The 25,487-nt window shown below is 63.5% G+C and overlaps 12 protein-coding genes across 12 annotated transcripts; 4 read left to right on the forward strand and 8 right to left on the reverse strand.

Annotated features, from left to right (window-relative positions):
* Positions 1–63: 63 nt before the first annotated feature.
* Positions 64–1,518, forward strand: JCM10292_004754 (uncharacterized protein; the record flags this gene model as incomplete). Its single annotated transcript, XM_076646290.1, has 8 exons — positions 64–81; positions 203–239; positions 308–519; positions 596–731; positions 788–894; positions 961–1,028; positions 1,094–1,130; positions 1,186–1,518. The coding sequence occupies 8 exons, from the start codon at positions 64–66 to the stop codon at positions 1,516–1,518; spliced, it is 948 nt and encodes a 315-aa protein (XP_076508046.1).
* Positions 1,519–1,739: 221 nt separating this feature from the next.
* Positions 1,740–4,608, reverse strand: JCM10292_004755 (PPN1 endopolyphosphatase family protein; the record flags this gene model as incomplete). Its single annotated transcript, XM_076646291.1, has 14 exons — positions 1,740–1,877; positions 1,928–1,993; positions 2,053–2,176; positions 2,239–2,577; positions 2,633–2,744; positions 2,803–2,924; positions 3,005–3,208; positions 3,267–3,337; positions 3,396–3,521; positions 3,581–3,595; positions 3,654–3,746; positions 3,811–4,092; positions 4,156–4,343; positions 4,407–4,608. The coding sequence occupies 14 exons, from the start codon at positions 4,606–4,608 to the stop codon at positions 1,740–1,742; spliced, it is 2,082 nt and encodes a 693-aa protein (XP_076508047.1).
* Positions 4,609–5,268: 660 nt separating this feature from the next.
* On the reverse strand, positions 5,269–8,502 carry MGM1 (dynamin-related GTPase MGM1; the record flags this gene model as incomplete). The annotated part of the gene is made up of 7 exons (XM_076646292.1): positions 5,269–5,376; positions 5,454–5,582; positions 5,645–5,674; positions 5,751–5,920; positions 5,986–7,577; positions 7,634–8,201; positions 8,268–8,502. The coding sequence occupies 7 exons, from the start codon at positions 8,500–8,502 to the stop codon at positions 5,269–5,271; spliced, it is 2,832 nt and encodes a 943-aa protein (XP_076508048.1).
* A 630-nt stretch (positions 8,503–9,132) lies between these two features.
* CDC19 (pyruvate kinase CDC19) lies at positions 9,133–11,740 on the forward strand (the record flags this gene model as incomplete). The annotated part of the gene is made up of 11 exons (XM_076646293.1): positions 9,133–9,363; positions 9,617–9,638; positions 9,705–9,764; positions 9,841–9,915; positions 9,975–10,012; positions 10,079–10,123; positions 10,218–10,829; positions 10,895–11,238; positions 11,320–11,401; positions 11,467–11,527; positions 11,589–11,740. The coding sequence occupies 11 exons, from the start codon at positions 9,133–9,135 to the stop codon at positions 11,738–11,740; spliced, it is 1,722 nt and encodes a 573-aa protein (XP_076508049.1).
* A 244-nt stretch (positions 11,741–11,984) lies between these two features.
* Positions 11,985–13,164, reverse strand: JCM10292_004758 (uncharacterized protein; the record flags this gene model as incomplete). Its single annotated transcript, XM_076646294.1, has 5 exons — positions 11,985–12,407; positions 12,475–12,648; positions 12,708–12,950; positions 13,007–13,081; positions 13,138–13,164. The coding sequence occupies 5 exons, from the start codon at positions 13,162–13,164 to the stop codon at positions 11,985–11,987; spliced, it is 942 nt and encodes a 313-aa protein (XP_076508050.1).
* A 1,702-nt stretch (positions 13,165–14,866) lies between these two features.
* Positions 14,867–15,557, reverse strand: JCM10292_004759 (uncharacterized protein; the record flags this gene model as incomplete). The annotated part of the gene is made up of 4 exons (XM_076646295.1): positions 14,867–14,932; positions 14,990–15,157; positions 15,215–15,433; positions 15,495–15,557. The coding sequence occupies 4 exons, from the start codon at positions 15,555–15,557 to the stop codon at positions 14,867–14,869; spliced, it is 516 nt and encodes a 171-aa protein (XP_076508051.1).
* Positions 15,558–15,931: 374 nt separating this feature from the next.
* Positions 15,932–16,543, reverse strand: LSM5 (RNA-binding protein LSM5; the record flags this gene model as incomplete). Its single annotated transcript, XM_076646296.1, has 5 exons — positions 15,932–16,040; positions 16,106–16,133; positions 16,202–16,246; positions 16,305–16,378; positions 16,494–16,543. The coding sequence occupies 5 exons, from the start codon at positions 16,541–16,543 to the stop codon at positions 15,932–15,934; spliced, it is 306 nt and encodes a 101-aa protein (XP_076508052.1).
* A 52-nt stretch (positions 16,544–16,595) lies between these two features.
* JCM10292_004761 (PP2C family serine/threonine-protein phosphatase) lies at positions 16,596–18,469 on the forward strand (the record flags this gene model as incomplete). The annotated part of the gene is made up of 7 exons (XM_076646297.1): positions 16,596–16,850; positions 16,911–16,957; positions 17,027–17,260; positions 17,320–17,548; positions 17,624–18,014; positions 18,122–18,266; positions 18,334–18,469. The coding sequence occupies 7 exons, from the start codon at positions 16,596–16,598 to the stop codon at positions 18,467–18,469; spliced, it is 1,437 nt and encodes a 478-aa protein (XP_076508053.1).
* A 316-nt stretch (positions 18,470–18,785) lies between these two features.
* JCM10292_004762 (eukaryotic translation initiation factor 4E) lies at positions 18,786–19,808 on the reverse strand (the record flags this gene model as incomplete). Its single annotated transcript, XM_076646298.1, has 3 exons — positions 18,786–18,833; positions 18,928–19,275; positions 19,341–19,808. The coding sequence occupies 3 exons, from the start codon at positions 19,806–19,808 to the stop codon at positions 18,786–18,788; spliced, it is 864 nt and encodes a 287-aa protein (XP_076508054.1).
* A 275-nt stretch (positions 19,809–20,083) lies between these two features.
* JCM10292_004763 (uncharacterized protein) lies at positions 20,084–22,161 on the forward strand (the record flags this gene model as incomplete). Its single annotated transcript, XM_076646299.1, has 4 exons — positions 20,084–20,279; positions 20,533–21,701; positions 21,762–21,965; positions 22,042–22,161. The coding sequence occupies 4 exons, from the start codon at positions 20,084–20,086 to the stop codon at positions 22,159–22,161; spliced, it is 1,689 nt and encodes a 562-aa protein (XP_076508055.1).
* Positions 22,162–22,476: 315 nt separating this feature from the next.
* JCM10292_004764 (uncharacterized protein) lies at positions 22,477–23,735 on the reverse strand (the record flags this gene model as incomplete). The annotated part of the gene is made up of 5 exons (XM_076646300.1): positions 22,477–22,573; positions 22,644–22,702; positions 22,763–22,840; positions 23,375–23,452; positions 23,511–23,735. 5 exons carry the CDS (start codon positions 23,733–23,735, stop codon positions 22,477–22,479), a joined length of 537 nt encoding a protein of 178 aa, XP_076508056.1.
* Positions 23,736–24,125: 390 nt separating this feature from the next.
* JCM10292_004765 (uncharacterized protein) lies at positions 24,126–25,288 on the reverse strand (the record flags this gene model as incomplete). Its single annotated transcript, XM_076646301.1, has 6 exons — positions 24,126–24,216; positions 24,286–24,338; positions 24,401–24,486; positions 24,566–24,848; positions 24,910–24,987; positions 25,091–25,288. The coding sequence occupies 6 exons, from the start codon at positions 25,286–25,288 to the stop codon at positions 24,126–24,128; spliced, it is 789 nt and encodes a 262-aa protein (XP_076508057.1).
* Between the last annotated feature and the right edge of the window lie 199 nt (positions 25,289–25,487).

A 25,487-nucleotide genomic window follows, 5' to 3' on the forward strand; every position in this document is an offset into this window, starting at 1 on the left:
ACGGGCTACACGGCAGAGGACTTTGTCACGCCGTACTCCACCCTTGATCAGGTCCGCGCGTGGATGGAGGAGAACCCGGCTGTACGCTGCTCGGCTTTCCTGTGCTCGAATCGCTGCTTCCGCTTCATCCCGTGCCGTCCACTGCGGCGCAGCCTCCTATCAAGGAGACTGACTGACAGTCCTGATTCCTGCATGTGCACAGCTCTCCAAGCGCAACTTCTACATGGTCCAGAACCACTGTGCGTCGCCTCTTCAGCCTTCGTTCTGCGCCAAACACCGGCTCAAAGTTATCCTTCGCTGCGCGCAGGGGCGACCAAGCGGCACTACGACCTGCGCCTGCACTGCTACGGCGAGACCATCTCATGGGCGATCCCGCGGGAGCTCTCCAAGCCGGCGGAGCAGACGGAACGCCTCGCGATCGAGACGCTGCGTCACAGGATTCGCTATACGCTGTACGAGGGCGCGACGGTCAGGTCGGCCGAGAAGCCGACGGGCGTGTGGGACATCGGGTACTACACGGTGCGCTCGGCTATTCATCGCATCGCTTCTCCGTGCCAGACGTGGAGAACGAGACTGAGTAACTCAGCCTCCGCAGGTACACGAGACCAAGAACAAGCACGAGAGGAAGGAGCGCATCCGCGAAGACTTTGGACTCGACGACGGCGAGACGACGGACGAGGAGGCGTCGCTTGAGCCTGACGATGTCAATCAGGAGCGGTTGTTCTTCGAAGGTGTGAGCGTCTCTTTCATTGCTCAGCCGGCAGTCTGCTCAGCTTGCTTGCGACAGGCTATCACTACGCGTCCTTCAAACCGACGCCGGCAATCGAGGGCCGCGCTGCACTGCCCGTCAAGCCCGACACGTCCGGTCGCATGCGCGCTTTCGTCATTGAGCTCGTGCGCCCGATTTCCAACCGACGGATCCGCAGCGAGACATTTGAGCCTCTGATATTTGTTGCGCAGCACGGACGCCGGTGGAACGGGTTGCGCCTGACGTTCAAGCACGCCTCGTGCGATGACAAGGTGGCACTGTGCGTATTCGGTATCCAGGCCTCGCTCGCTCGTGGAACCTTACACAACCACTCTTCTTTCGCAGGAACAAAGAGACAGGGCTCGTCACGCGCAACGCTCTGGTACGCTCGTCACCGTTCTGTCTCCCACCCTTCTGCTCACCCTCTTCTCGCGCAGTGGCTCGTCACCCTCTCCTCCTCCTCCCCCTCGATCCCACTCGCCGCCACCGAAGACCCGCACCTCGCCGCTCTCAACCGCTCCATTCTCACCGACCGCACGATGGAAGAGATTCGCGCCGACACTCGCGCTTACGCTCGCGCGCTGCGTGCCGAGGATGAGGCCGCAAGCCAGACGGGGCTCACGCAAGAGCAGAGGAAAAGGCGGGAACTGGCGAGGGAGTGGGCGGAGGAGGAGGCTGAGGACGAGCTTGGGGTCGTCGAGTCGGACAAGGAGAAGAAGGCGAAGAAGGTGAAGGGCGAGGACAAGCTGCCGGGTCACATGTATTTCTAGTTGCGCTTTCACATGACTCTTGAAAAAGCCTCGGAGATGTGACTCTCAAGCTCTACGAGTGCATCAGGCCCACGATCGCAGGACATCACGGCTTGCTCAAAGCGAGAGCCACGAAGGTAGGTACGTCCGCTTGTGCTGCCTGGCCAAATCCCGCACCGCCCGTCTGACTTTCTGCTGGAACTGTAATGCGACTGAAAGCTGTGCAGAGTCTTGAATCGTTATCAAATGTTCACAGCATAGAGTCGAGGCAGACGCACGTCTGAACCGGCGCCGACCTGCCCAAGGAAGGTCGCAAGGCCCGGCGGCTCGCACTTGTTGAGCTCGGCGCGACGGTGCAGAGAGCGCTTCGGATGCTGGGTCTGCGGGGGCGTGTCAGACAGGATCGTGGACTGGTTGCAGGCGTGCGCACCGAGTTGGGCAGCGGAACAGCGCGATGTGGCGTCGGCCTGAATGAGATCTCCATTGGTACAGTGCCCTGAAGCGCTCAGACCGTCAGTGGTGTTGCGAAAGCGAAGCAGAACGCGAAGGACGCACGCAGTTGCTTTCGGACTGCATAGCCCTGATGGCGCAGATGCGGTCCTTCTTGCACTTCTCGTCATGGCACTGGTCAGACCATGCGCCACGTGCAAGGTTGCCCATATAGAATTGAAAGGCGTTGCTGGGAGGGTTGACAGAGTGTGAGCTGGCCTTCTCGTCCGAAGCGAAGGAAGCCAGACGCACTCGTCCCGCTCCATTGCCTCTGTCACCAGGTGCCAGAACGTCCCGTTCAGAGGGTAGTCGCTCGCGAGCGACTCGTTCAGGAACCCGCCGTACTTGTCCCGTGCCGAGTAGAGCTCCTCCCAGTCCAGCGGACCCGTCTGGAATAAATCGGCATCCATGTTGACGCGGTACGGGCGGAAGTCGAGGACGTCATACGTGACGGGGTCAACGTCGTACACGCGGAAGACGGGATTGCCGCCGCGCGGGGTCAACGCGCCCGAGATAAAAGCGATGCCGGTCGCGGTATCGGCGCGACGGTCGTCGTAGTCAAGGTAAGATATCTCAAGCTCGTCCTTGTGGCTGGATGGCGACAAGGTGAGCGGTTGAGCCGGCGGCGCAGGCAACAGTGGCGCACCTGTGTCCGTAGAACTGCGCTGCGATCGTCTTGCGATAGCGGCGGAAGATCTGATTCGCGTAGTTCGACTGATCCCGCATCGTGTCCGTCTTGCCGAACGACATGTGTCCAACTGCGCGGTGCAAGGCTTTGAGCTGCAGTCAGGAGGTAACGAAAGCAGGACGACGCACTAATCCATGCGCGTTGACCGCTTTTCTCGGCGAAATCCAGCTCGCTCGCAAGCCAGGTCAAGATGCCGTTCGGGTCCCAACTGTGCTCGTCCGTCTCGTATAGCCAGAAGTCCTGTTTGTACCTGGCGATGGAGCGTGATGATCGCAAGGTCAGACGCGAGATGAGCGGCGAAGGCGAGGTTGCACAGTTGAACACACGCACCAGAGATTCGTGTTGATCGAGATGATGCGCAACGACGTGCCCGGGTGCACGCGCGAGTAGCAGCCGCTCGAGTTGCGGACTTGCTGCGCGGCCTCGCTGCCGATCCACTTCTCCCAGTCTCTGGCTGCCACATCGTATACCCAGTCGACCTGGGAGGCGTTCGGCGAGGTCGAGCGAGGAAACCCGTTTACGGGAGCGACGTCGCTGTAGGCGCAGGAGACTCAGCAAAAACAAGCAGGTAAGCCGAACGAAACGAACTCACTGGTTTCCGATGACAGGATACGAGACCGCCGGCATCTCGCCGTAGAAGGTATGTAAGCGGTTCGACACTTTCTGCAGGGCGTATGGCCAGGGTGAGCCACCTTTGCAGAAGCAGCGGAGGAGAACGCACAGGCTTGAACGCTTCCCAAACTGCGCTGTCGTCTACGTCGCCGGTGAAGATGCTGAAGCTTGCGTTTGGTGCGATCCGCTTGACGGCGTCGAACATGCTTGCTTCGAGAGCTGGCGGAGTATCGCACTATTGTATGGAATCAGCGGGAGCGTTCTAAGCGACCCCACATATCGAGGCACACTTACGTTCGGGTGCCCGTACTGCTCGGCTGAGGATCAGCGGATTGGCGACAAACTACAGCATGGTCCGAGGACGTACGAGTCCGGCCGGGAACGTAACGTTGTTGCCGAGTGAGTGCGGGCCGTACGATCGACAGCAGAGAACCTCGTCGCAGTCTGCCTCGGAGCCGGTCTGAACGGCTACAAAGTCAGCCATCTCATTCGTTCAGCCGCACTGCGCCAGACTTTAGACGCACCAGGTAGTCTCGGTCAACGTGCACGTCGCTGATGTGCACGACCTGAAACGGCTCGCGGTCGCTCGAATTGAGCCGTGCAGCCGTCGAGGTGTTCACGCCGAGCTCGATCTCTGGCGGAAGAGGTACCGTGAAGGGAACGGTTTCGGGCAAGCGACACATGCCGAAGATGGTTGAGCAGAACGAGTTCATGGCGAGCGAGTCGGCATCAACGGCTCGAAGGACATGGGCGAGAATGGGCGCCTGCGTTCCGACAGCACCGAAACAGACGACCGGATCTTGGATCTGCAGGAACGACTCGGCATCAGGTGGCACGACAGTTGGCGAGGGAGGAAACGGCGTGCGCACGTTCAGCTCCGTGCAGAACTCGGTACAGATGTCGGTGAACGGCCCGTCGCCAAAGTGTGCAAGCTGTTTGAGCGGTGCAAGGAGGGCGAAGCACGCTGTGCAGGATGCCGCCCAGCCTGCGTCGCGCGTCAGCTGGTCGTCGAAGAGGAAGACGAGCGCGACAATCACGACCAGGGCGAGGCAGAGACCTAGGCACCGCCAGTGCCGCGGCGTGTGAGGCGGCTGCCAGTGTCTTTGAGTCGGTATCGCACAAGCCTGCTGCGCCTTGACGAAAGTAGGGAAAGAGGACAGGGTCGGATAAGGCGGGAGTGGCCTCCTTGGGTCTGCCGGGTGCGCCGCGTCAGGCGTAGCGGGAAAGTCCTGGGCGCAGATAGACTCGTCGTCGTAGCCATGGAGGAGAGCATACGTGCTCGGCGGCGTGTGCCGGCGGAACAAGCGGGCAAAGACTCCCATGTCTGTGCTTTCAACGCGTGTCGCACTGGTAGCACACAGAAGCCCAGTGTCGCAGAGCAGGCAGCTAGGATGCACGAGCCTCGGGAGCGTGTGTAGGCGAACGGTCGCGCCGGACCATCCGAGGGGACAGCGACAGGAGACAGCGTTCGAGGAGACGCGTGGAGAGGCCAATTGCTGTACCAGAGCCGAGTGCTCACAGCCTGTGTGGAAGCCTTCGTTTTCACAGGGAGTTGTACGCCGAGAGGCGAGCCTGAGGCGAACCGCGGAGGCGGACGAAGCCAAAGCGCGATCAGCGATCATCGGAGCGGCACTGTGCTGTGCGTTGGCGTGGCTGAAGCAGAATTTATAACCGTCAGAGCCGCTCCCTGTCATACGCGAGAAGCGAGACTGCGTCGAAGACAGAGCGTCGTCTTCGCCGGAACTCGCCCGAGCCACCCTCCCGACATCCTCCCATTCCGCAACAACGAGATGCGAGAGCGAGGTGTGATGCCAGAAGACTGATCTACAACGACGTACGAAACGACATAAGGGGACTACAGCTGGGTACAGGACCAAAGAGGCGCAAGAGGGAGAGAGACGGGATGAGAGGAGCGGAATGTCGAGGGCTCGGCGAGGGCCCGCTGAGGGCATAAAGCGACGCTTGCAGCACTGCACATTCGCTCAGAACATGCCGAAGAGACCGCGACGTGAATCCTGCCCCCGTCGCGGGTTCTGCTGCTGCGCCTTGTCGCGCTGCAGCTTGACGAGACTGTCGAGCTTCTCCGCCACCTGCAAACGGTAGTGACCGGTGAGGACCTGCGAATAACAAAAAGACAGACTCATCGCCGTCAGGAAAGCGAACGCACGAGCTCGAGCTTCTCCTTGCGCTCCTGCAGCGCGAGGTGCTTGGCCACAACAGGGTTCTCGCGCGCAAATCGGAGAACCTGCGAGCGGTCGAGATCGCCGGATAGTCGGTTGTCGAGGTCGCGCGGGAACTGTGGGAACGAGGAACGGTCAGCTCGCTGTTGTACCTGGAAAGTGAGAGGGTCGAGCGGACCTGGTAGAAGAACTCGACCAGGAGCTCGATCTGCAGGACCGCGGCGTATTGCATCAGTCTCTAGCGCTGGAACGGAGAATGCGACGATCGGCCGGGAAGAACGCACGTTGATGAATTGAACGGCGGTGCTCGACAGCTTGTCGGCGACGATGTTGAGGAAGGCTTCGGGGCAGAAAGCCTTCTGTTCGGGTCCAGCTTTACAGCGACGAGACTTGAGCGCGAGGAGGCGGAGACGAAGGATGGAAGAGCGGGAAGAGAGGAACATGGCTTCGCGGGCTGCAAATATGGTCAGGATTGTCAGCTCCCTAGACCCATGATGACAGAGGCCAATTCGGACGCACCCTTGCCGAGCAATGCCGGGTTGAACACTGGCCGGTTCGGGTCGGCGAGATCGTCGTCGACCTCTTCCTCAAGCCCCGCCGCGCGCGCCTCCCTCCGCCTCTCGCGCCTCCTTCGCTCCTTCTCCTCGAGCTCGCCGACATACTCCATCGCGCCGCGCAGCTTCCTCCCGCCAACGGCATCGCGAATCTTTGCGAGCGCGGCGTCGCACATGCTCAGCTCGCGCTGGAGGAGCTCGACGGCCTGCGCGCGGCCGAGCTCCCACTCGGGCTGGTCGACCTCGACCTCGTATTTGAACGGCTTGACCGAGTTCTCGACCTGGTCGCTCGTGAGCGTAAAGCGCTCGCGCAAGATGGCGTCCGCCGTCGCGTTGATCCGCTCGGCCGCGTCGGCGTGGTACAGCAGCGGCTCCTCGCGCGCGAGCGTCGCGAGGCGCGCGCGGATCGCGTCGACGACGAGCTGCGTCGACGCGCGCCCGACGCCCGACTTGGTGAGAGAGGACGCGAGCGCGTCGAGCTTGCGGTGCCAGTAGGCGTCGAGGTCTTCGGGCGAGACCGAGCGGTCGTTGGCGAGCGAGCCGAGCTCGGGCGCGCGCGGGTCGATCCAGTACTGCGACGCGAGGAGGTCGAGCACCTGCTCGTCGAGGAAAGCCTTGAGGAGCTTGCGCACGTCCTTCTTGGCGAACGACTTGCCGAGCGCCGTAATGCGCGCTTTGAGGTGGTCGAGCGTCTCGGCGACGTACGACTCGGCGCTGATGGCGCGGTCGTTGTACTGCACCTTGAACTGGTACGTCGCCTCCTCGAGCTCGAGCGCGACCGCGTTCGAGATCGAGTGCAGCGACGACGCCATCGACTCTTCGAGGACGTGCATCAGGCGCTTCTTCAGCGTGTCGGTCCCGACCTGGATTCCCTCGCGCGAGAAGGCGTCGCCGTGCTCGCCAAAGAACGCCTCCTCCTGCGCGCGGATCGGCCCGATCAGGCTCCCCTCGTCGTCGCCCGCCGCGCTCGAACGCCGCAGGAGCGAGCGCGTGTGCTGCTTGGCCGCGCGGCAGACGACGCCGACGTACCCGAGCGCGAGCGGGTAGCGGTTGTTGCTCAGGACGGCGGCACCCTGCGCTGGCTCGATCAAGTCCATCTTGGTGACGACGCCAATCGTGCGCATGCCGAGCGGGTCGACCTTCTTCGCCGCGCGCAATGCAGGCGAGTTGGCGAGGTCGACGTCGGCAGCGCACACGGCGAGGATGATATTGGGGGACCGGATGTACTTGTCGCACAGGGCGGCAATCTTGTCCTTGAGCTCTTCGGGCTGGTCCATGCTTGCGACCTGGACGTAGCCCGGCAGGTCGACGAGGCTGAGGTCGGGAACGTGCGGAGAGTGAATGCGGAGCTGGATCGGCGTGTCGGAGACGCATTCGGCGGCGGGGACAGACATGTTCAGGTCGACGAGCGTCGACTGGACGAGGGTGAAATCGGTGATGTGGCCGGGGCCAAGCGAAGGAAACTCAGCGAAGGTAGAAGGACGAGGGTTTGCGGGAGTCGCTGGGGTGTGGATGAGCGTGAGCTCGATCGGTCGTCGCGTCACCATGTTGTCGCCCCTGTAGCACCCGCGTGTCAGCGAATAGTTGGATGCAGTGTTGCGGAAGCCACGCACTTGGGCAAGAACTCGCGGCCCACAATCGCCTCGAGCACACTGCTCTTCCCGCTGCTCTGGCTGCCGATGACGACGATGCTCGGGAGGGTCAAGCCCGCCTGCTCGCCGATGCTGAGCAAGATAGTGCGGATCTCGATGAGCTTGCGCGTGAGGAGCATCAAGTCCTCATTCGAGTCGGCCGACGGCTCGTCTGCGTCGACGACGAGCGGAACAGAAGCGGCCATCGCCGCTGCGACGACCGCCGCGGGCGTCGGGTCGGACGGCGGTTTCGGCGCCCGCTTGGGCTCCTCTGCGCCGTCACCCTCTTCGCCAAAGTACTCTGTCCCCTCGTCGTCGCGCTCGAATGCCTCGCGGAAGCGCTCGCGGACCTTGCCGAGGCGCTCCTCGAGCCCGAGGGTCGCGTTCGCCCAGATGGTCGAGGCCGTTTCGGTGACAGACTCGACCGTCTCGCTGCCCTGCTGGGTGAGCGAGCGGAAGGTGGACGCGACAGAGGTCGAAGCGGTGTCATAGGCGATCCCAAGCTTCTCATTGATGTCGGAGAGGGTCGTGACGGCGTTCGTCTTAAAGCCTGTGCACGTAGAGTGAGCTTGCCACGAGCTCGGCAACTTTCTGCAACTGTACCGAGAGCACGCACCGTCGACCTTGTACTCTGCCCAAGTGAGAGCGCCTGCTCCAACCCCGAGCCCGAGCGCGCCTCGCCCGGCAGTGCGCCCTGCAAGTCGTCCCAAGCCGGTAAAGATCGAAACAGACCGTACGTGCAACTGGCGCGACGGGAGGGCGGCGGCCGCGAGCGTCGAGGGATGATGGTGGCGCAGAAACGAGCCAGGCAGCCGCGAGCGCGGAGAGCGCTGCAGGAGGGCTGCCAGCATTGCCTTGCTCGCGCTATTCCTGAGCTGCCAGGCAAGAGCACGGCGAGGGCAACGTGCGAGTTGCGTCGTCGCTTTTCGGCGCGCGGTTGCGTCGCTCGCCGGCGATCGCGTCGATTTTCGCCGTGCACTTGGAGACTATTCATAGGTGCCCGCAGGACGTTAAGGGAGATGCTCGCGAGGTGGAAGACGCGGTTTGCAGTTCGAGACATTTCTTTGTGCGACTGTAAGCCTGTGCCGTATGTAGATGCATGTCTAGGACCGCTGCCATCGCACAACGGGGATCTAGCTCATCGGTAGAGCGCTCGCTTAGCACCTTCTCAGCAAGTGTGCGAGAGGCGCAGGGTTCGACTCCCTGGTTCTCCAGTCGATTCTTCTTTTTGCTGGTTGTTCCGGCGATTTGCTTCCCTTTTTGCCTCGCCCCCTTTCCGTTCGTCACGAGTCCTTTGCGGAGTTACTCGAGACCTTAGCTCGCCCGAGTAGTCGGACAGCCAGCTGCGACAAATCCGCGAAGTCCACGGGGTTGTCTTGTCGGTTGAGTGCAGCGCGCACGGTTTCGTTCGCTCGACTCTCTCTCGCCGCTCTCTGCGCTCGTCCCTTTCCCCCGAGCCACCCGTCAGGACATTTGCAGCCATGCTCCCGCTCGACCAGGTGCGCACCCTCGCCCAGCCCCTGCCCGCGCAGCTCCCGCTGACCGTCGCCCCATCTCCTATCGCCGCACTCAACCACTCGGCCCCAACCGCATCTCGCCTCGGATGGACGCGATTCCCGCGCCCACAGGTCACCTCGCAGCTCGAATGGCTCCAGAACCTCTCCATCCCGCCCGTCGCCCCCGAGGGCCTGCAGCACAAGTCGCTTCGCAAGGTGCGTGGGTGGGGCCTCGCCGTCCATCGATCTCGCTTCTTACCCGCGCTGAGGTGCTGACTGACCCTCGCATGGCGCGCAGGTGAGCTCTCACGTCTTTCTTTAGTGCCTCTTGCCGTCCAGGCCGAGCGGGACCGTCGCCTGGGACCGGTGACGGAAGTGGAGCTGATTCGAGGCAGATGCATTGGCCTCGTCCTCGTGCGCGCTCTTGAGCTCGTGTACACGCCTGCTGACCACGCTACCATGTCCACAGACCTCGATCATCGCGACCATCGGTGCGCAGAGCCCTACGCGCCGCAACTCGAACATCTCCGCTGACCTCGGCCGCTGCCTCTTTCCAGGTCCCAAGACCAACTCGCCTGAGATGATCTCCAAGCTCCGCGCTGCTGGTGTCAACGTCGGTGCGCTGCACTCCTGCGGCGATTCGAGGTGGTATCAGCATCCAAGACTGACAGTCGTCGCCGTGCGCTCCTGCAGTCCGCATGAACTTCTCGCACGGCTCGTACGAGTACCACCAGTCGGTCATCGACAACACCCGCAAGGCTGTCACTCGTGGGCCTGCCCTCGCCCCGCTCGCGCTTGAAGGCGCCGCTGATGTCGCATCTCCGCAGTCGCCGAGGGCCGCCCCGTCGCTATCGCCCTCGACACCGTCCGTTTTTTGCGTTTGGCTAACGCATCTGCCTTTTGCTGACCTGGTGATTGTCCCATATTGCAGAAGGGCCCCGAGATCCGCACCGGCAACATGGTCGACGACATCGACGTGCGTCCCGCTTCTCTGGCTGGCTCGATTCACGCGGCCTCGTGCCGTGGTTCGTCATCATCCGCACAGACACTAACACGTGGTGGCTACACAGATCAAGATCAACGCCGGCCACCGCATGAAGTTCACGACCAACCCGGACTACGCGACCAAGTGCGACGACAAGGTCATGTACCTCGACTACAAGAACATTACCAAGGTTCTCGAGCCGGGCAAGCCCATCTACGTCGACGACGGTATCCTCAGCTTCAACGTCATCTCGATTGGCCAGGACGAGCTCGAGGTCGAGGCGGTCAACAACGGCACGCTCTCGTCCAAGAAGGGCGTCAACCTCCCCGGCACCGACGTCGACCTCCCCGCCATCTCGCAAAAGGACAAGGACGACCTCTCGTTCGGCGTCAAGAACGGCGTCGACATGATCTTTGCGTCGTTCATCCGCCGCGGCCAGGACGTCAAGGACATCCGCGCGCACCTCGGCGAGGAGGGCAAGAACATCAAGATCATTGTCAAGATTGAGAACCTTCAGGGCGTCGCCAACTTTGACGAGATCCTCCGCGAGACGGACGGCGTCATGGTCGCCCGTGGCGACCTCGGCATCGAGATCCCCGCGTCGCAGGTCTTCATGGCGCAGAAGATGATGATTGCCAAGTGCAACCTCGCCGGCAAGCCCGTCATCTGCGCGACCCAGATGCTCGAGTCGATGACCGTGCGTTCTGCGTGCCTCGCCTGCCTGACGAGCTGTCCCGCTGACCTTGCATGTTGCGCTCGCAGTACAACCCGCGCCCGACCCGCGCCGAGGTCTCGGACGTCGCCAACGCCGTCCTCGACGGCGCCGACTGCGTCATGCTCTCGGGCGAGACGGCCAAGGGCTCGTATCCGACGCAGGCGGTCGAGATGATGGCCGAGACGTGCCTCCTCGCCGAGTCGGCCCTCTCGTACGCCCCGCTCTTCAACGAGCTCCGCTCGATGGCCCAGCGCCCGACCCCGACCTCCGAGACGGTCGCCATGGCGGCCGTCGCAGCGGCGATCGAGCAGCGTGCCGGCGCCATCATCGTCATGTCTACCGGCGGCAACACGGCTCGCCTCGTCTCCAAGTACAAGCCGCCCTGCCCCATGTGCGTTTGCGCGACCCTGCTGGTGCGAAGGAGAGGAGACACCGAGCGAGACTGACGTTCCCGCTTCGTTCCGCCTCGCAGCATCACCGTCACCCGCAACGAGCAGACCTCGCGCCAGATCCACCTCCACCGCGGCTGCTACCCGATGCACTACACCCAGGCTGTGAGTTTTGGCTGACATCCCGTCATCGCTGCGATTCAAGCTGACTTCGCGTTCTCCGCTTTCAGCGTCCCGAGACTGGCGAGGGGTGGCAGACCGACGTCGACAACCGCCTTCGTTTCGCCATGCGTGAGTCTTGTATCCTTGCGCGATCCGCTGGACCCTCCGGCTGACCTTGTCGCGTCGACAGGCGAGGGCCTCAAGCTCGGCATCGTCCGCAAGGGCGACACGATCATCGCGCTCCAGGGCTGGCGCGCCGGCGGCGGGAGCACCAACGCCATGCGCATCCTCAGCATCCCGGAGGACGACTCGGACCTCTCGCTCCGCCCGCTCGAGAAGTAGGCATCGTCCGCCGGCGCGCGGCCCTCTATCCTCCTTGGCCTTCTTCTTCCCTCCCTTCGTTGTCTGTAGTAGTCTGTCTCTTCCCTTCTTCCTCGGTTCCGTCCACCTGCAAAACGCTAGAGGCTTTCCATCGCCAACGATGCTGTCCGCTGTCCAGCTGCTTGCCTCGTCGCTCTCCATCGGCGCTCGCTTTCCTGCACCTGCCACATAGACGCTCCTTTACAGCTCATCTTCTTCTTCAACACTAGCTGCGCAGGACCGTCCCCGGTGAGATCCCGCTCGACCTCCTGCGCCGACGCTCGGGCACTCGTGCCCTGCCCCTCTTTTCCGTCTCTTCGCCATCGTCCGAATCTTCCCTCGAGCTGCTGATCGCGCTCAAACTCGGGCTGCGACCGCGGGTTGAACCAGCAGCCGACGGGAACTTGTACGTCCACCACAAGCTGCGCGCCGAGCGGTGCAGCTCTGGCCGCGCAGGCCTGACCGCCGAGCTCGCGTCGCCGTCGGCCTCGTGCTCGCTTTCGCTCGACGACGCACACGACGAGACCGGCCTCTGCGTCGCTTCGCGCGGCGTGGACGCGGCGCGGCGCGAGATGGGGTCGAACGGCCTGCGGAAGTCGGACGCGGAGGGTTCGTCCGAGGGTCGGCGGCGGTCTGGGAGGGACTTGCGCTGTGCGATGAAAACTGATCGTGAATGTCTGGAGATCATAAAGCCCCGGAGGTATGGCTAAACACACCTTGATGGGAAGATACTGGCGGAAGTGGCTCAACCTGCGACCGTCAGGCGAGGTCGGGGAGCTTGCCCGCCTCTCCGAGCTGTATCGTTGGATCACATGGCCGTGTACAATGTTGTGCTTCTCCTCGTACAGCAGCTCGTGTGCTGCCTGGATGAGGACGGTGCCGGAGTCCGGCTGTTGGGAACGAAAGGTAAGTGCTGCGCACAGTCGATGCGGCGAGCGAATGATCGCACCAGTTCCTCGACCGGGTACTTGCCCTCCTCCGGATGCTTCTCGCAGTACTGACCCGTGAAATGCTGGACGCCCCGCAGTATGCGAAGGACAGCTTGACGGATGTCTTGACTCTCCTTCTCAAAGCGTGTCGAGGACAGCGGTTCCTGCAGGTCCCGCAGCCGGTTGGGGTCTGAGCTGTGTCGGTTGACAGCCTTGAGAAGACGCTCGGCCTCATGAAAGCTGGGATTGCTAATGACCGATTGCTGGGCGCAAAACGAGATGAGCGTGAGTGTTGCTCGCCGCCGTGTGCTCGGCGCACCCTGTGACCAAGCTTGACTAGCTCGTCCGTCGACCACAGAAACAGAATACCGGAGTCGCGTTCAAGCGCATCAAGCTGCAGGGACGGTTACGCTTGGCGTGGCACACAACTGAAGGAGAACATCAGCGCACTGCTTCGTGGGCAAAGAGGGCGGCCATCGTGGTCTTGCAGCGTGCTTGACAGCAGCTAAACAAGAAGGAAGCAGCGGGACCAGTGTTTTGTGGCGGGACACCGCCAGCAAGCCAACCTCCTTTCTCCACCTCGACGAGGAGGTCACGAGGGTAAACGGCGGTGCAGGGCGGTGCAGCGGCGTCCGGGCGGCAAGGACCCTCTACCGTCGTACTAAAGGGTCTGCTCGACCGCGCTTGCGGTGAAGCGGAGCGTCTGTGTGCGGTATCGGGCCACTCGCAGCTTGAGAAGGCCAAAGCAGCAAGACCCAAGGTGCAGCGAGAGCGCAACTGGAACCTGATTTCACGAACGCAATCCTAGCACCCTAGTGCAATACGTGTCCCAACTCACTGACCCGAAGGCCTCCGCACGTTGAGCAAGTTGCTCCAACTGTTTGACATGGACGGCTTGCGCTCGTCGACCGGACTGCCACCGCTGTTGGCTGCACTGGAACGCCGGGACCAGGCCTCGCTCGTCCTCTGCCATACATTTGGACGTGAAGTGCTCGGCGAGCGTTGACGCGGGAATGCTGATGCAGAGTTCGACGCGTTGCTGCTGCGGCTCGACCGTGGCAGGAAAAAGGACAAGGGCGAATGCGAGCGTTCGGTGGGTGCATCGGCACTGAGCTCCGGCGAGTGGATCTCCGGGACCTGGGCAGCCGAACAATGTCAGCCCTAGCACGCTTTGTTCGAGCGAGAAGACCAACGGCTAGGCCGTTGTCGGGCATCAACTCCTCGTCGGCGATCTTCTCGGCAGCGGTAATGATCCCGTTTGCGGTTTCAGGCTGTGGATGCGCCTGAAACATCAGTCATTGTGCTAGCTGCACGGAAACAGCACAGAGCAGACCAGAGAGTCCCATGGGAACGGTAATCTGTGCCGAGCCTGCCAGTCCCGAACGACTTCGCGCACGGCGTGCACGATGCGAAGGACGGCAGCTTGTAGCTGCCTGTCCCGCGACCTTGACTGGTCAAAGAGATGCTGGAGGGAATAGCCCGATCGATCGCCCGTGATGCGCCTGAGCCAGGCCTCTCCCTGGGTTGACGCGTCCTGACCGTGTGCTGCAGCCTCATGCACAACGAGGTTGCGGATTGCCTTGAGCGACTCGTCGAGCGTCTCGAACGTGACATTCTTCATGCGCCCGGAGTGCGGGTCGTGCTGAACCTGATCAGCACAAGCCACCGTAACAGTCAGTCCTCGTGTCAACCCGCGCTCAACGAAGTCGCGTATACCTCGTCTCCCAGCTCCCTTAGATCATCGATATAGCACAGCCGCGGGGCGAGCGGTGCCATTGCACTGCACTCGAAGATGCGATGCGTCTACTCGCGCGAGGTCGCGAGGACTCGAGCAGGAGGAAAGCCCAAGCGTAAGCAGAGGGCGAGGGAGGAAAGCAAAGGCTTGTCGGCCGGCATTTTGCGAGTCCCTAACCGGAGGATCCGCGGCCTCGCTCCGCTCGAGTCTCCTTTCCTGAACCGCAGCGAAGCAAGACAGCAGCGCCACGAAACGCCACGTCGCGAACGCGCATTGTCGCGCTTCAGGGTACTCAGGCTGACTGCGTAGCTTAGAAGCAACGAGAGAGGCGAGAAGCGAAGTGCACAGCTCTCTCGCCTGCGGGTTTTCGTGAGGTGCCCGAGCGGAGAAGCATAGCATCCGCTATCTTATCTGCGGTGCGCGCGGGAGGAGGGGCCCAGCGAGCTAGAGAAGCTGGCTGGGCTGTAGGAAGCTTCGGCGGTTCTGCGGCGTGAAGGGGTCGAAGCGACGCTATCAGTCGGTCGCGCGTCAGTTTCCTTGCTGCTTGCTCTCGGACTATGTACGCACATGGCGACGACCGAGGGACTGCGCAGAAGTCGACGTCTTCGCCTCATACGCCGGTGAAGTGCCGGGGGTACAGGTCGGCGGAGTCGGCGGGCGTGGCACGCTCCGTCTACCCAACTCCGCTTCCTTCAGGTGCTCGACTGCGGTGAAGATGGCCTCGCTCGTCTTAGGCTGCAATGAGGAACGGTCAGGACACAACTTGTCATAGCATTCGAGAGACGTGCTCACTAATCGCCTCTGCGGTATCGTCGCATGGTTGGTCTGCATCCAGTGTACAATGGCGAGGAGGCTGAATTTGACCCAGGCCTGGGTTTCCTTGCTGCGAATTGTGTAGTCGACGCCGAGGAGGCATGTGATGGGCATGTGTATCGTGTGCTCGATGATGTCGTCCAGTTGGCGTCGCGTTTGGATCGACTTCTGCCGGTCGGACGTCAGTGTGTTGCGGTACTGCACGCGAAACGAGGGTCCAGGATGATTCACGTGATGATGCGGCGAGGAGCGGACGAACCGACCACGCGTGCGCCTCGAGCACCTCGGTGTTCGAGAAGTCTGGGATGTGCTGGCGCCGCATGCAGGGTATGTGAATTTACCAGAAGAGGTTACGGAGAAGAAGGGAGGCTGAGAGAGCGTTGAGCGACAAGCGCAGCACAAGAGCCGGAAGAGCCGGGAGACAGGAGACGCGAAGCGAGGACGTGTCTTCGAGCACGAGCACAGGCGCAGGTCAGAGAGTCGGAGTCGATGCATGCGAGCACAGTAGCTGCTTTTGGCGGTTCAGTCAGTTCGGGAGTGTTGGACTCGACAAGCGAAGGAAGGCGCACCAATCGAGCGGTCAGTCTGGCCCGCTCCGGCTCAAAAAGTGCTGAACAGTGATGTGACCTGGTAGTACACCCGCTCTCCTCGAGCAGGTCTATATTACACGCCCTCTGCGGCAGTACAAGCGCGCCTCTACGCCGAGTCGTCGGGTCCTCGCCCGGGGACGATCATGGCGATGTTGTTGCCGTTGAGGAGCGTCTGGCCGAGCTTGTTGGTTTTCCGCCCTTCCGCGGTGTACTCGCTGCGAGGGGCGCGGAAAGTCAGCATGGTCGGGGAGGGAGGGCAGACGGAGGACGGAGGACGGACTACTCGGTCACATCTTCCAGGACCATGTCTGCGAGTCGCACGGTGTCAGCGTATGGTCTCAAGCAGGATGGGAGGGTCACGGGAAGCTGTACGCACTGACATAGTCGTCAAACCCGACCAGCTTGCCCGTGAACTCGCGCTCTGCGGGAGAAACACCTCGTCAACATGCGTCGGCTCGAACAGGGAGAGTGGAACGCACGGGTCTTCATGATGACCCAGACGAGCGAGCCGGTCGCGCGGTCGACGAGTTCGAGCGGGAGGATGGTGGACGCCCTGAGAGGAGATGAGAATCGCTCAGTGGGGAGGATGGCTCGTGGGCAGCTGAAAAGGGTACGCACATGATTGTGAGCTCTGCTTGACTCTGTACAAGCTCGAGAGCGGCTTTCACAGAGTGCGCGGCGTTGGGCCGAGAGCCAAGTTGCAAGTGGCTCGGCGCATTACGTTTGCTCTCGCCAATACTCCGCTCGAAGCGGATCAGCCCCAGCTGGCGATGCAGAAATGCTGCTGTCCGTGCAGGACACGGCCCCCGCCGCTCGCCTCGCTCCTCTCGTCCGCGCGCCCGCTCTCGTCGTCCGCATCCCCACTCGCCGGCCCCGCTCCCGCCCGCAGACGCCTGCACGTGCCGAGAGCGCGCCCACAGCTCGTGCAGACAGTGCAGGAGCGTACGAGACTGCCGGCAGCCTCTCGCGCATTCAGCGACGAGCAGCACTTCCGCACTCGCCATGGGAGCATCCGCGTGAACCTCGTGCGCAGACTCTGTCCTGGCTCTCTCTGCTCACCACTGACGACATTCTGACGTTCGCAGAAAGCCAAGGGTGCAGTGGGAATCGCCCAGTCGAGGGGGGAGCGCCCGTCCGTCCCCTTCCCCACCTCGTCGTCGCCCGCCTTGATGCGCTGACCCTCTCCCGCACCGCGCAACAGCTACCAAGAAGACTCCTACGCCGTCACCTCGCTCGCCGTGCCGCAGAGCGCCTTGCGGTGGAACGTCGTCGATGACCGGTTAGGGACCGGGTGGACCCCCGAGACGCGCGAGGGGTTCGACGGCGAGGACGGCGACGCCGACCCGTCGCAGGGCGAGCGAGGGGCCAAGGGCGGTGCAGAGGGAGGCGAGAGGGAGCGGAAGCGGCAGGTGGCGTATTTCGGCGTGTTTGACGGGTGCGCATTCCTCTCTGCGTTTGAGCCTTCTGGGTCCCTCACGCCCTGCCCGCACGCAGGCACGGCGGGCCCGAGACCTCTCGCTACCTCGCATCCTCCTTGCCGGGGCTCATCGAGTCGAGCACGGCGTCCGAGATCCCGCAAGTGATCGACTCGTACCGCGAGTTGGGCGGGTACCTGAAGCGGTACCGCGGCGGGCCGCTTGACCGCTTCCGGATCGACAGCGAGGGCTACCTCGAGTGGAAGGGCATTGCGCTGGACGAGCTGGCCGTGCTTGCTTTCCTCAAGGTGTGTGGCGGGCTCTGCAGATTGTGCACCTTGCTGCTCGGCGTCAGTGCTCATACGAATGCGACGCTCCCGCAGGCCGACGCGCACGTCGTCCACGACACCGACTCGTTCCCCAAATCTGGCTCGACGGCGACGGTCGCCTTCCTCCACTCGCTTGACCTCCCCTACTCGCACCCCTACTACGCCTCCGCGCTCCTCTCGCTGACGGTCGCGCACCTGGGCGACACGACCGCGCTCCTCGCGTCTTCCAACTCGGGCCGGGCGCGGCGCCTGACGCAGGCGCACCACGCCGACAGCCGGACCGAGTCGGAGCGGCTGCGCACGAGCGGGACGGGCATCATCACCGACTCGTTTGGCGAGTCGAGGTGGGGCGGCGTCGTCGCCAACACGCGCGCGATCGGGGATAGAGAGTTCAAGCCCGTGGGCGTGATTGGAGAGCCAGAGATCTACAAGCGCGTGCTGCGAGGTGAGTTCGCGTCGGCGCGGACCCGCTCCGGCCTCGGGTTTTCTCACTGGCCCCTCCCGCGCGAGTCCGACCGTACTGATGTAAAAGAGCCCCTCGTCGTCGCACAGGATCCGAGTGGTCGTTCCTCCTCCTGTGCTCGGACGGCGTGACCGACTCGCTCTCGGACCAAGAGATTGTCGACCTCGTCCGGGGCCAGTCGGACCCGTCGGCCGCGGCCAAGAAGATTGTCTCGTTCGCCGAAGACGTCGGAGCGTGCGTCCCCCCTCCCCCCTCTCTCTCTTCTCGGGCCAAGGCTGACGATGCCAGAGCGTGGGTGCAGCGAGGACAATCTGACGTGCGTGGTCGTGCCGCTGCCCGGGTGGGGCAAGATGGGCGGGCTCGACACGACGAGCAGCATGCGCGAGTACCGCATGCGCAACGCGAGCGGCGCGAGCGGGCGGCAGAAGCGCATGTAGGCGCGCAGGCGCGGGCGCAGCGACAGAGTCGGAAACTTCTTGTTGTTCCTGTTTCTTCTGCACCACTCTGCGGCGCGCCTCTTCTGCATGCTTGCAGAGAGAGTTGGAGAGAGGCTATGCATGCGTTGCGACGACCTCGATGTCCTCCTCCTCCTCCGACCCCCAGTGGGAAAGCGTACACAGAGCCAAGTACAGTTACAGAAAAAGCGGGGGGACAGCTCTCCTCCCTCGGCCGCGCGAGCTCCCCTCCGAGACGAGTATGCGATGCGAGCGGGTGTGAGGCGGCGGCTGGGGAGAGTGGGGCGAGGGGCGGCGCTCAGATCCGCCAGACGTCCGACCCTGCCTTGGCGCCTCGCGAGCTCGACTGCGGGGAGGGTAGTAGCCAAGCGTGTCAGTGAGAAGACTGAGACCGACAGGCGGGAGGAGAGAGCATTGCCCCCCGAAAGAGGGAGGCGCACCTTGTGCTGCGAGTCCTTGTGGCTGACAAACTCGACGTCGCTCGACACCTTGTCCTTTTCGGAAAAGCTCATGCCCTCGCGGAACCCGAGCACGCCATACTTGAAGTGGCGCCCGATGTTTTTGATGCGCTCGTCGCCGCCGTTGGCGGGGCTCGCGGTGCGCGTCCAGATGTTGATGCGGAAAAAGGCCTTGCGGGCGCTGACGATGACGCCCGTGATCTCGTTGGAAAAGGTCGAGGGGAGCGGGGCGGGCGCGGCGGAGGAGGAGGAGGAGGGGGAGGAGGGGGCGTCGTCGGCAGAGGGAGGGGTATAGGGCGTCTCGAAGGTTTCGCCGATGGCGGCGAGCATCTGCGGGGAGTGCAGTAGGGGTCAGTGGGGGTTTGAGCGGAGGGCAAGGGCGAGGCAAGACGGACGGTGTAGAGCCAGACGCGGTCGATCTGGTCCGAGTACTTTCCGCGCGGGAGCTGGACAGACCACTTTCCGCCCTGGGCGTTTGCGTCGTCCTCCCAGGCGGGTTTGATGCCGTCGCGGAAGAGGTAGTAGTTGGAGTTTCCGCCGCCGAGGGTCGAGGGGGGCACAATGTTGTTGTAGAGGCCCCAGAACTCTTCGACCGACTGGAACGAGATGACCTGGGCGAGCTGGTCCTCCCAGCTCTTGGCCTTGTCCTGCTTGCTGGCCGAGTCGAACCAGAGGGTCCAGGACGAGTAGAGCGGGTGCTTGAGGGAGAAGTGGGCGGGGTCGGACAGGACGGTGTGCTCGCGGTGGGCGGCGTCGACGGCGGCGTGGGCTGCGGCGGCTGCTGCTGGGGGCAGGTTCGAGTCGGCGGGGGCAGCGGGCGGGGCGGGGGCGGGGGCCTGAGCGGGCTCGGGCTGGTCCGACATGGCGGCGAGGGCGAGCTGATGAGGAGAGGGAGCGGGAGCGGTTGTTGCGGGGGGTGCCGTGGGTGCGGTGGCGGGGTGTCTGTGACTGGCCGAGACGGGCTTGTCGCTACTAGCGCGCTTTTCCCACTCTGAGCGCGAGGGAAGGGCGGCGTCGAGTGCGGCTGAGCTCCTCGCTCCTCCTTCTCGTCGCCGCGCTCCGCCTCGACTCGCTCTCGCGCTCTCTCTCCGCCGCGCTCCTGACCAGAGCCAGCACTCGGAGGAGCACTGAGGACACCATGCTCCTCGTAGAGAACGCCCTCTCCGAAGAGCTCCCCGACTCGGACTCTGCCGCTCCCTCTCGCTCTCGCACCGCACCGCCACCACTCCAACGCCATGCCCCCGCCCAGCCTGCACACCAGCCCGACACGCGAGCGACAGACTACGACAAGATGCTCGCAGCCTGCATCGGAGCCGTCCTCACCTCGCTCACCAGCAAGTCGCGACCTCTCTCTCTCCTCCGAGCCGAAGTAGCGCGTAATCGCACCGCCCTCGTCCCCTCGCACTTCCGCCCTCCTACTGCGACTGTACAAAGTCCTTCCCGGCATGCATCATCCCGCTGCAGTCTGTCTCGCGGCCGGACAGAGGCCTGACGATGCGGAGCGGCACCCTCCATGACGTCGGGAACCCGGTCACCAGCACCATCGCGCGCACGAGAACGCAGACTGACCCGTTTGCGCACCCGCAGTGACGCCCTTTGACGTGATCAAGACGCGCCTGCAGACTCAGGCGCCTCGCGATCCCGCCTTCACCCCCTCGCCCCACCGGCTCCCTCGCTCGCACCCGCTCGCGACCTCGCCCTGGCCCCCGCCCGTCGCCAGTACCTCGTCTGCACCTCCTCCTCCACCACCACCACAGACAGGCGCAGCAGCTGCCAAGCCCGCCGTGTGCTGCAACACCAAGAGCTACTTCAACGCCAACGCCGTCCCCGCGTCGTCTTCCGCGCATACCGCCCACCACGCCGCGCCCGCGTCTTCCGACCGCTCCCTCCTCTGCCGCTTCGACCCGCGAGTCGCGCGCGCCTCGCTACCCGGCACAGGCGCCCACGCCGTCTCGACCGCGCCGCACCAGTACCTGCACAACCTCGCCGCCTCCGCCTCGCCCGCCCTCGCCCTCTCGTCCGCCCCCGCCTCGTCCGAGTCCATCGCCGCCTGCCTCTACCCCTCGTCCGCCGCCGCCCCGATGACCCACGCGACCGTCTCCCTCCCGTTCGCCACGACGCACAGCGCGTCCTTCTCGCCCTCGTCCGCCCCTCCCAGCGCCAGTGCCCCGCCCGCACGCCACCTGACCGGGTTCACCGACGCGCTCGTGCACATCGTGCGCGCCGAGGGCGCGACGGCGCTCTGGCGCGGCACGGGCCCCGCGCTCGCCATGAGCGTGCCGGGCCAAGTCATCTACATGGTCGGGTACGACTGGCTGCGGCGCACGGCGTTTGCGCACCCCCCCGCGTGGGCCCAGCAGCGACAAGGTGGGGGGGCGTACACGACGCTGGTGCCCCTCGTCGCGGGCAGCGCGAGCCGCACCGTCGTCGCCGCGCTCCTCTCGCCGTTCGAGCTCGTGCGCACGCGCCTCCAGTCCCAGACGCCCGCTTCGCGCGCCCCGCCCCTCGCCGCGCTCGTGCGCGAGCTGCGGTGGAGCAACGCGTGGCGCGGGCTGAGCAGCACCCTGTGGAGGGACGTGCCGTTCTCGGGCGTGTACTGGGCCGGGTACGAGGCGATCAAGCGGGGGCTGACGGGGGGGAGGGGGATGGGAGAGGCGCGGCGAGCGGGAGTGGGCGCGCGCGCGGGGGCGGGGGCGGACGAGAGCAAGTGGGGAGAGTTTGCGGTCGCGTTTGTGAGCGGAGCGGGGAGCGGCATGGTGCGCCTCTCTTTTCTTCACGGCTCCAGGGTTTCCTCACCCTCTCACGCTCGCTCGCAGATCGCCGCGACCCTCACCAACCCATTCGACGTGATCAAGACGCGCCGCCAAGCGCTCTTTGCCTCTCCCTCTCCCTCTCCCTCGTCCTCCTCCTCTGCCGCGCCCGCGATCGAGGAAGTGCGCACCTGGCCGATCCTCCGCTCGATCGTGCAACAAGAAGGCTACCGCGGCCTCTGGGCCGGGCTCACGCCTCGACTCGCAAAGGTCCGCTTCCGTCCCCTTCTCTCCCTCGTCGCCTCTCCAAGCCACGTTGCTGACTCGCACCGCGTAACGCGCGCAGGTCGGCCCGGCGTGCGGGTTGATGATCGGGTGCTACGAGGCCATCTCGAGCTTGTCGGCGGCCAAGCTGCACGCCGCTGCGCAGCCCAACGACCGGCAGGACGGGCGCACGGGCGCTTGAAACCCGCTCTTCTGAAGAGGGCGAGTCGGTAGAAGAGGACGGTAATAGACCTGGCTGAGCGAGGCTCGCACATCGCATCTCTCTGGCCTCGTGCGCATGGAGGCGAGAGAAGGCGCGAGAACGTGTGAGAGTCGAGCCCGCTTCCACGTTGGCCTTCTCAAGCTCCCTCGCTTCCCTCTCGTCTCGCTCCTGGACCGCTAAGGGCCTCGCCTTCGATGAGATCATGATTGCAGGCTGCGCCATCGACGTACAAGGAGCTCGCGCAGCTTGTCTAACCCCTGCAAATCGGGCCCGCCCGCCGTGCACGCGCGCGCTCTAGAGCTGCGCCTGCATCTCCCAGCGCCGCCCGTCGAGGCCGTAGTGCTTCGCGGCGTAGTAGTGCGAGATGCGCGCGAGCGACTGGGCCGTGTGGCTGCTCGCGGTCGCATCGCACGGGTCAAGAGACGGGACGAGACGGTCTGTGAAGGCACGGACTGACGCACCTGCTCGAAGGTTCGGGACCGTCGGGCCGTGAGCGCAGATGAGGGGCGTTGATCGGAGTCTGCAGTGTTGAAGTCGTGAGGCACTGAAGGGAGCTTGAGGAGACGCAAGTCGAGCGCACCCATCCGTGATGCTTCGGCTGGGTCTTCGTCTGCACCGGCGACGATGAAGACGCGTTGACGCCCCAGGCACGACGTACCTGTAGTAGCACCGAGTCAGCAAACTCTGTCTACAGTCGAGGCGCGGTAGCCCCGGACGTCGCAGCGAAAGCAGCTTACTCGCATCCTCGCCTCTTCGTCGTCTCCGACGGAATGAGGACAATGGCGATGGGTGTGGTCCTGGCCATCCGAGTGATCATGCTCAGCACATTCTGGCCCGTCGGACACTCGCACGTTTGCTCGAGCTGCCACAGGAGACGAGCCCGACGCCGTCTCGTCGCGAGCGACCTCCTCAGCCGCTTCAAGCGTAGGAGCCGCCGCCATCTCTAGCGCGAGCCGTTTCCACTGCACTTGTTCGGGCGTGAGAGGCCCCCGGCTTGACGCGCGCCGAGATGCAGGCACGCTGTGCAGGTTGTGCGAGGCGGCGAGGCGGCACCACGGCAAGTGTTGCGCGTCTGTTTCGCTCCGCAGGTTCTCGACATATACCGTCCAGTCGCGAGGATACGGCGTCGCCTGTTCGAGAGTACGGCTTGCTGTTCAGCATGCTGCGGAACCGATGCGCGGAAGCGACGCACCTCGTTGTTAACCGAGCGGGACGCCGGGAAGATACGTCGGTCGAGCTCGAGTTCGTCCTGAAGGCCTTTCAAAGAAGGCTGTGACACGTCGCATGATGGTCAGCAGGCGAGAATTGCAAAACGAGCCGGCACGCACTGTTCGGGACAACAACCCGCCGATGCGTTCGGCAAGGTTCTTGTTGAGGCCGCAGACTTGCGCAGGGGAGAGCTCGCTCCACCAGCGAGTGAAGTAGCGCCACACGAGCTTGTAAAATGCAAGCATAGCCTCCGACTCCGTCTCCTGCATGAGTCGGTTGAGCACGTCGACAAACAAGTGGTAGCCATTGCGAAGGAAAGCGTCGAGCGGCGCCTCTTCTTCCATCAATGTCGGGACAGACAGAGCGAAAGCGCTGACGGGACGCGCCACGAGGAAGCACGACGAATAGCTCGCACCGGACAACCCGCGGACCGTCAGCGGAACAGACAGGAGTCAGGCAGCACCGCGTCGCGGGCCTCGCGGACAACTCATCAGGCGGAAGCAGCTCTCTAGGGCAACCGAGAGCTCGCAGCTCGCTCCGCTGACTCTCGAGAACGGCAGACGGGCAAATCGCGTTTCCTGTCAACCTTCTCAATCTGCCGAAAGACCTCTGAGTGCTTCATCAGCTCCGCATGAGCTCTAGCAGACCAGTGCGAGTAACAGACAAGTCAAGTCGATTGCAGAAGGTCATGATTCTAGTTGGCGCGAGGTGCGAGGCATGAGCTGTCCAGTGCGCTAGAGCTGCGCCCGCATCTCCCAACGCCGCCCGTTGAGGCGGTAGTGCTTTGCGGCGTAGTAGTGCGAGATGCGCGCGAGCGAGTTGGCGCTGCGTTCAGTGCACGTAGAGAGTCGATCAGCTCCGTGAGAGCAGGCGAGGCCCGGTGACGAAACGCACCTGCTCGACGGGTGGGCACTCGCGTCGTGATGCGGGTGCGTGTTGACGGCCGTCTGGAAGTCGAGTGTAAGGTCAGCCTGGACAAGCACACAGAAGCTGAGATGTGTAGACATACCCAACCGTGATGCTCGTGCGGTTCGCGCCCCGGCGAGGTACGACCTGCCTCCGTCTCTTCTCGCGCGCTCGAATTCTCCTCCTCAGCTGCGGAGTTGGTGATGCACACCGACGTCAGTATTTTGGCTAGGCGTGTCGCCTTTTGAGAGCTCTTTGAAGGACTGACCGAACGGGTTGTGTCCCCGAGGGTGTCCCCAAGCGACAAGCCCATCGTCCTGAGCGACAATACAGTCGTGCCAGTTGCGAGCCTTAGCCATCTCCTCGGCGCACTTCTTCCAGCGCTCCTGCTCGACCGAAGGCTCGATGCTGTGCCCGCGGCGAGCCCTGAGATCGACGGGCGGAACGCTGCCCATCCCTTTAAACAGTACGGCCCAGGGCAGACTCGGGCGAACGTGGCTGTTATGCATCTCATTGATATAGGCATCCCAGTTCTCTGGGAATTCGGCCAGCTGTCCACACGAATGTCAGTGCAAGCAGAGACGGTGCACAATCATGCAGAAGGGCACGCACCTCCTTGTTGTACGAGAGAGGCGCCGTGCACCCAAGTCTGTATAGGTCGAGCTGCTCCCAAACATTCTTTACACCGATCTGTAATGTACATGGAGCGTCAGCATCTGCGAGGAGAGCGGGCACGATGCGAAATGGAGGGTAGCACCTCGCTCGGCTCTCCGCGTCGTCCCAAAAGCCCAACCAACCTCTGATTGAGCTCGGCAATCTTCTCGACAGTAAGCTTCAGCCAGTAGGACGTCATATAGCGCCAAAGTGCCCGGCACGCGCTCCTCATTGCTTGCGTGGTGGATTCGTGGATGATGCGGTCAAGCAGGTCGACAAAGAGGTGGTAGCCGTTTCGCTTGAGAGACTCAGGCCTCAGCTTCTTGTCGTACTCCATGTCTGCTCTTTTGAGCGTCGCAGAAGGACCAAAAGCAAGAGGATGTGAGGGGAGGGGAAGAAGACAAAGCAGAAGCACGCAAAGTCAACCCGAAGTCACCGGCGGACCGGCTATTCCTCGGAGGTTCAGGAGCAAGCGTAGCAGGGACCCAGACTCCTGTGCGGGTTGAGGCGCGGCAAGCCGTGCAGGAGGCTAGAGT

This window comes from Rhodotorula paludigena (genome assembly GCF_050403205.1).
Source record: "Rhodotorula paludigena JCM10292 DNA, Rt_paludigena_JCM10292v1_ctg4, whole genome shotgun sequence".
Classification (NCBI taxonomy): domain Eukaryota; kingdom Fungi; phylum Basidiomycota; class Microbotryomycetes; order Sporidiobolales; family Sporidiobolaceae; genus Rhodotorula; species Rhodotorula paludigena.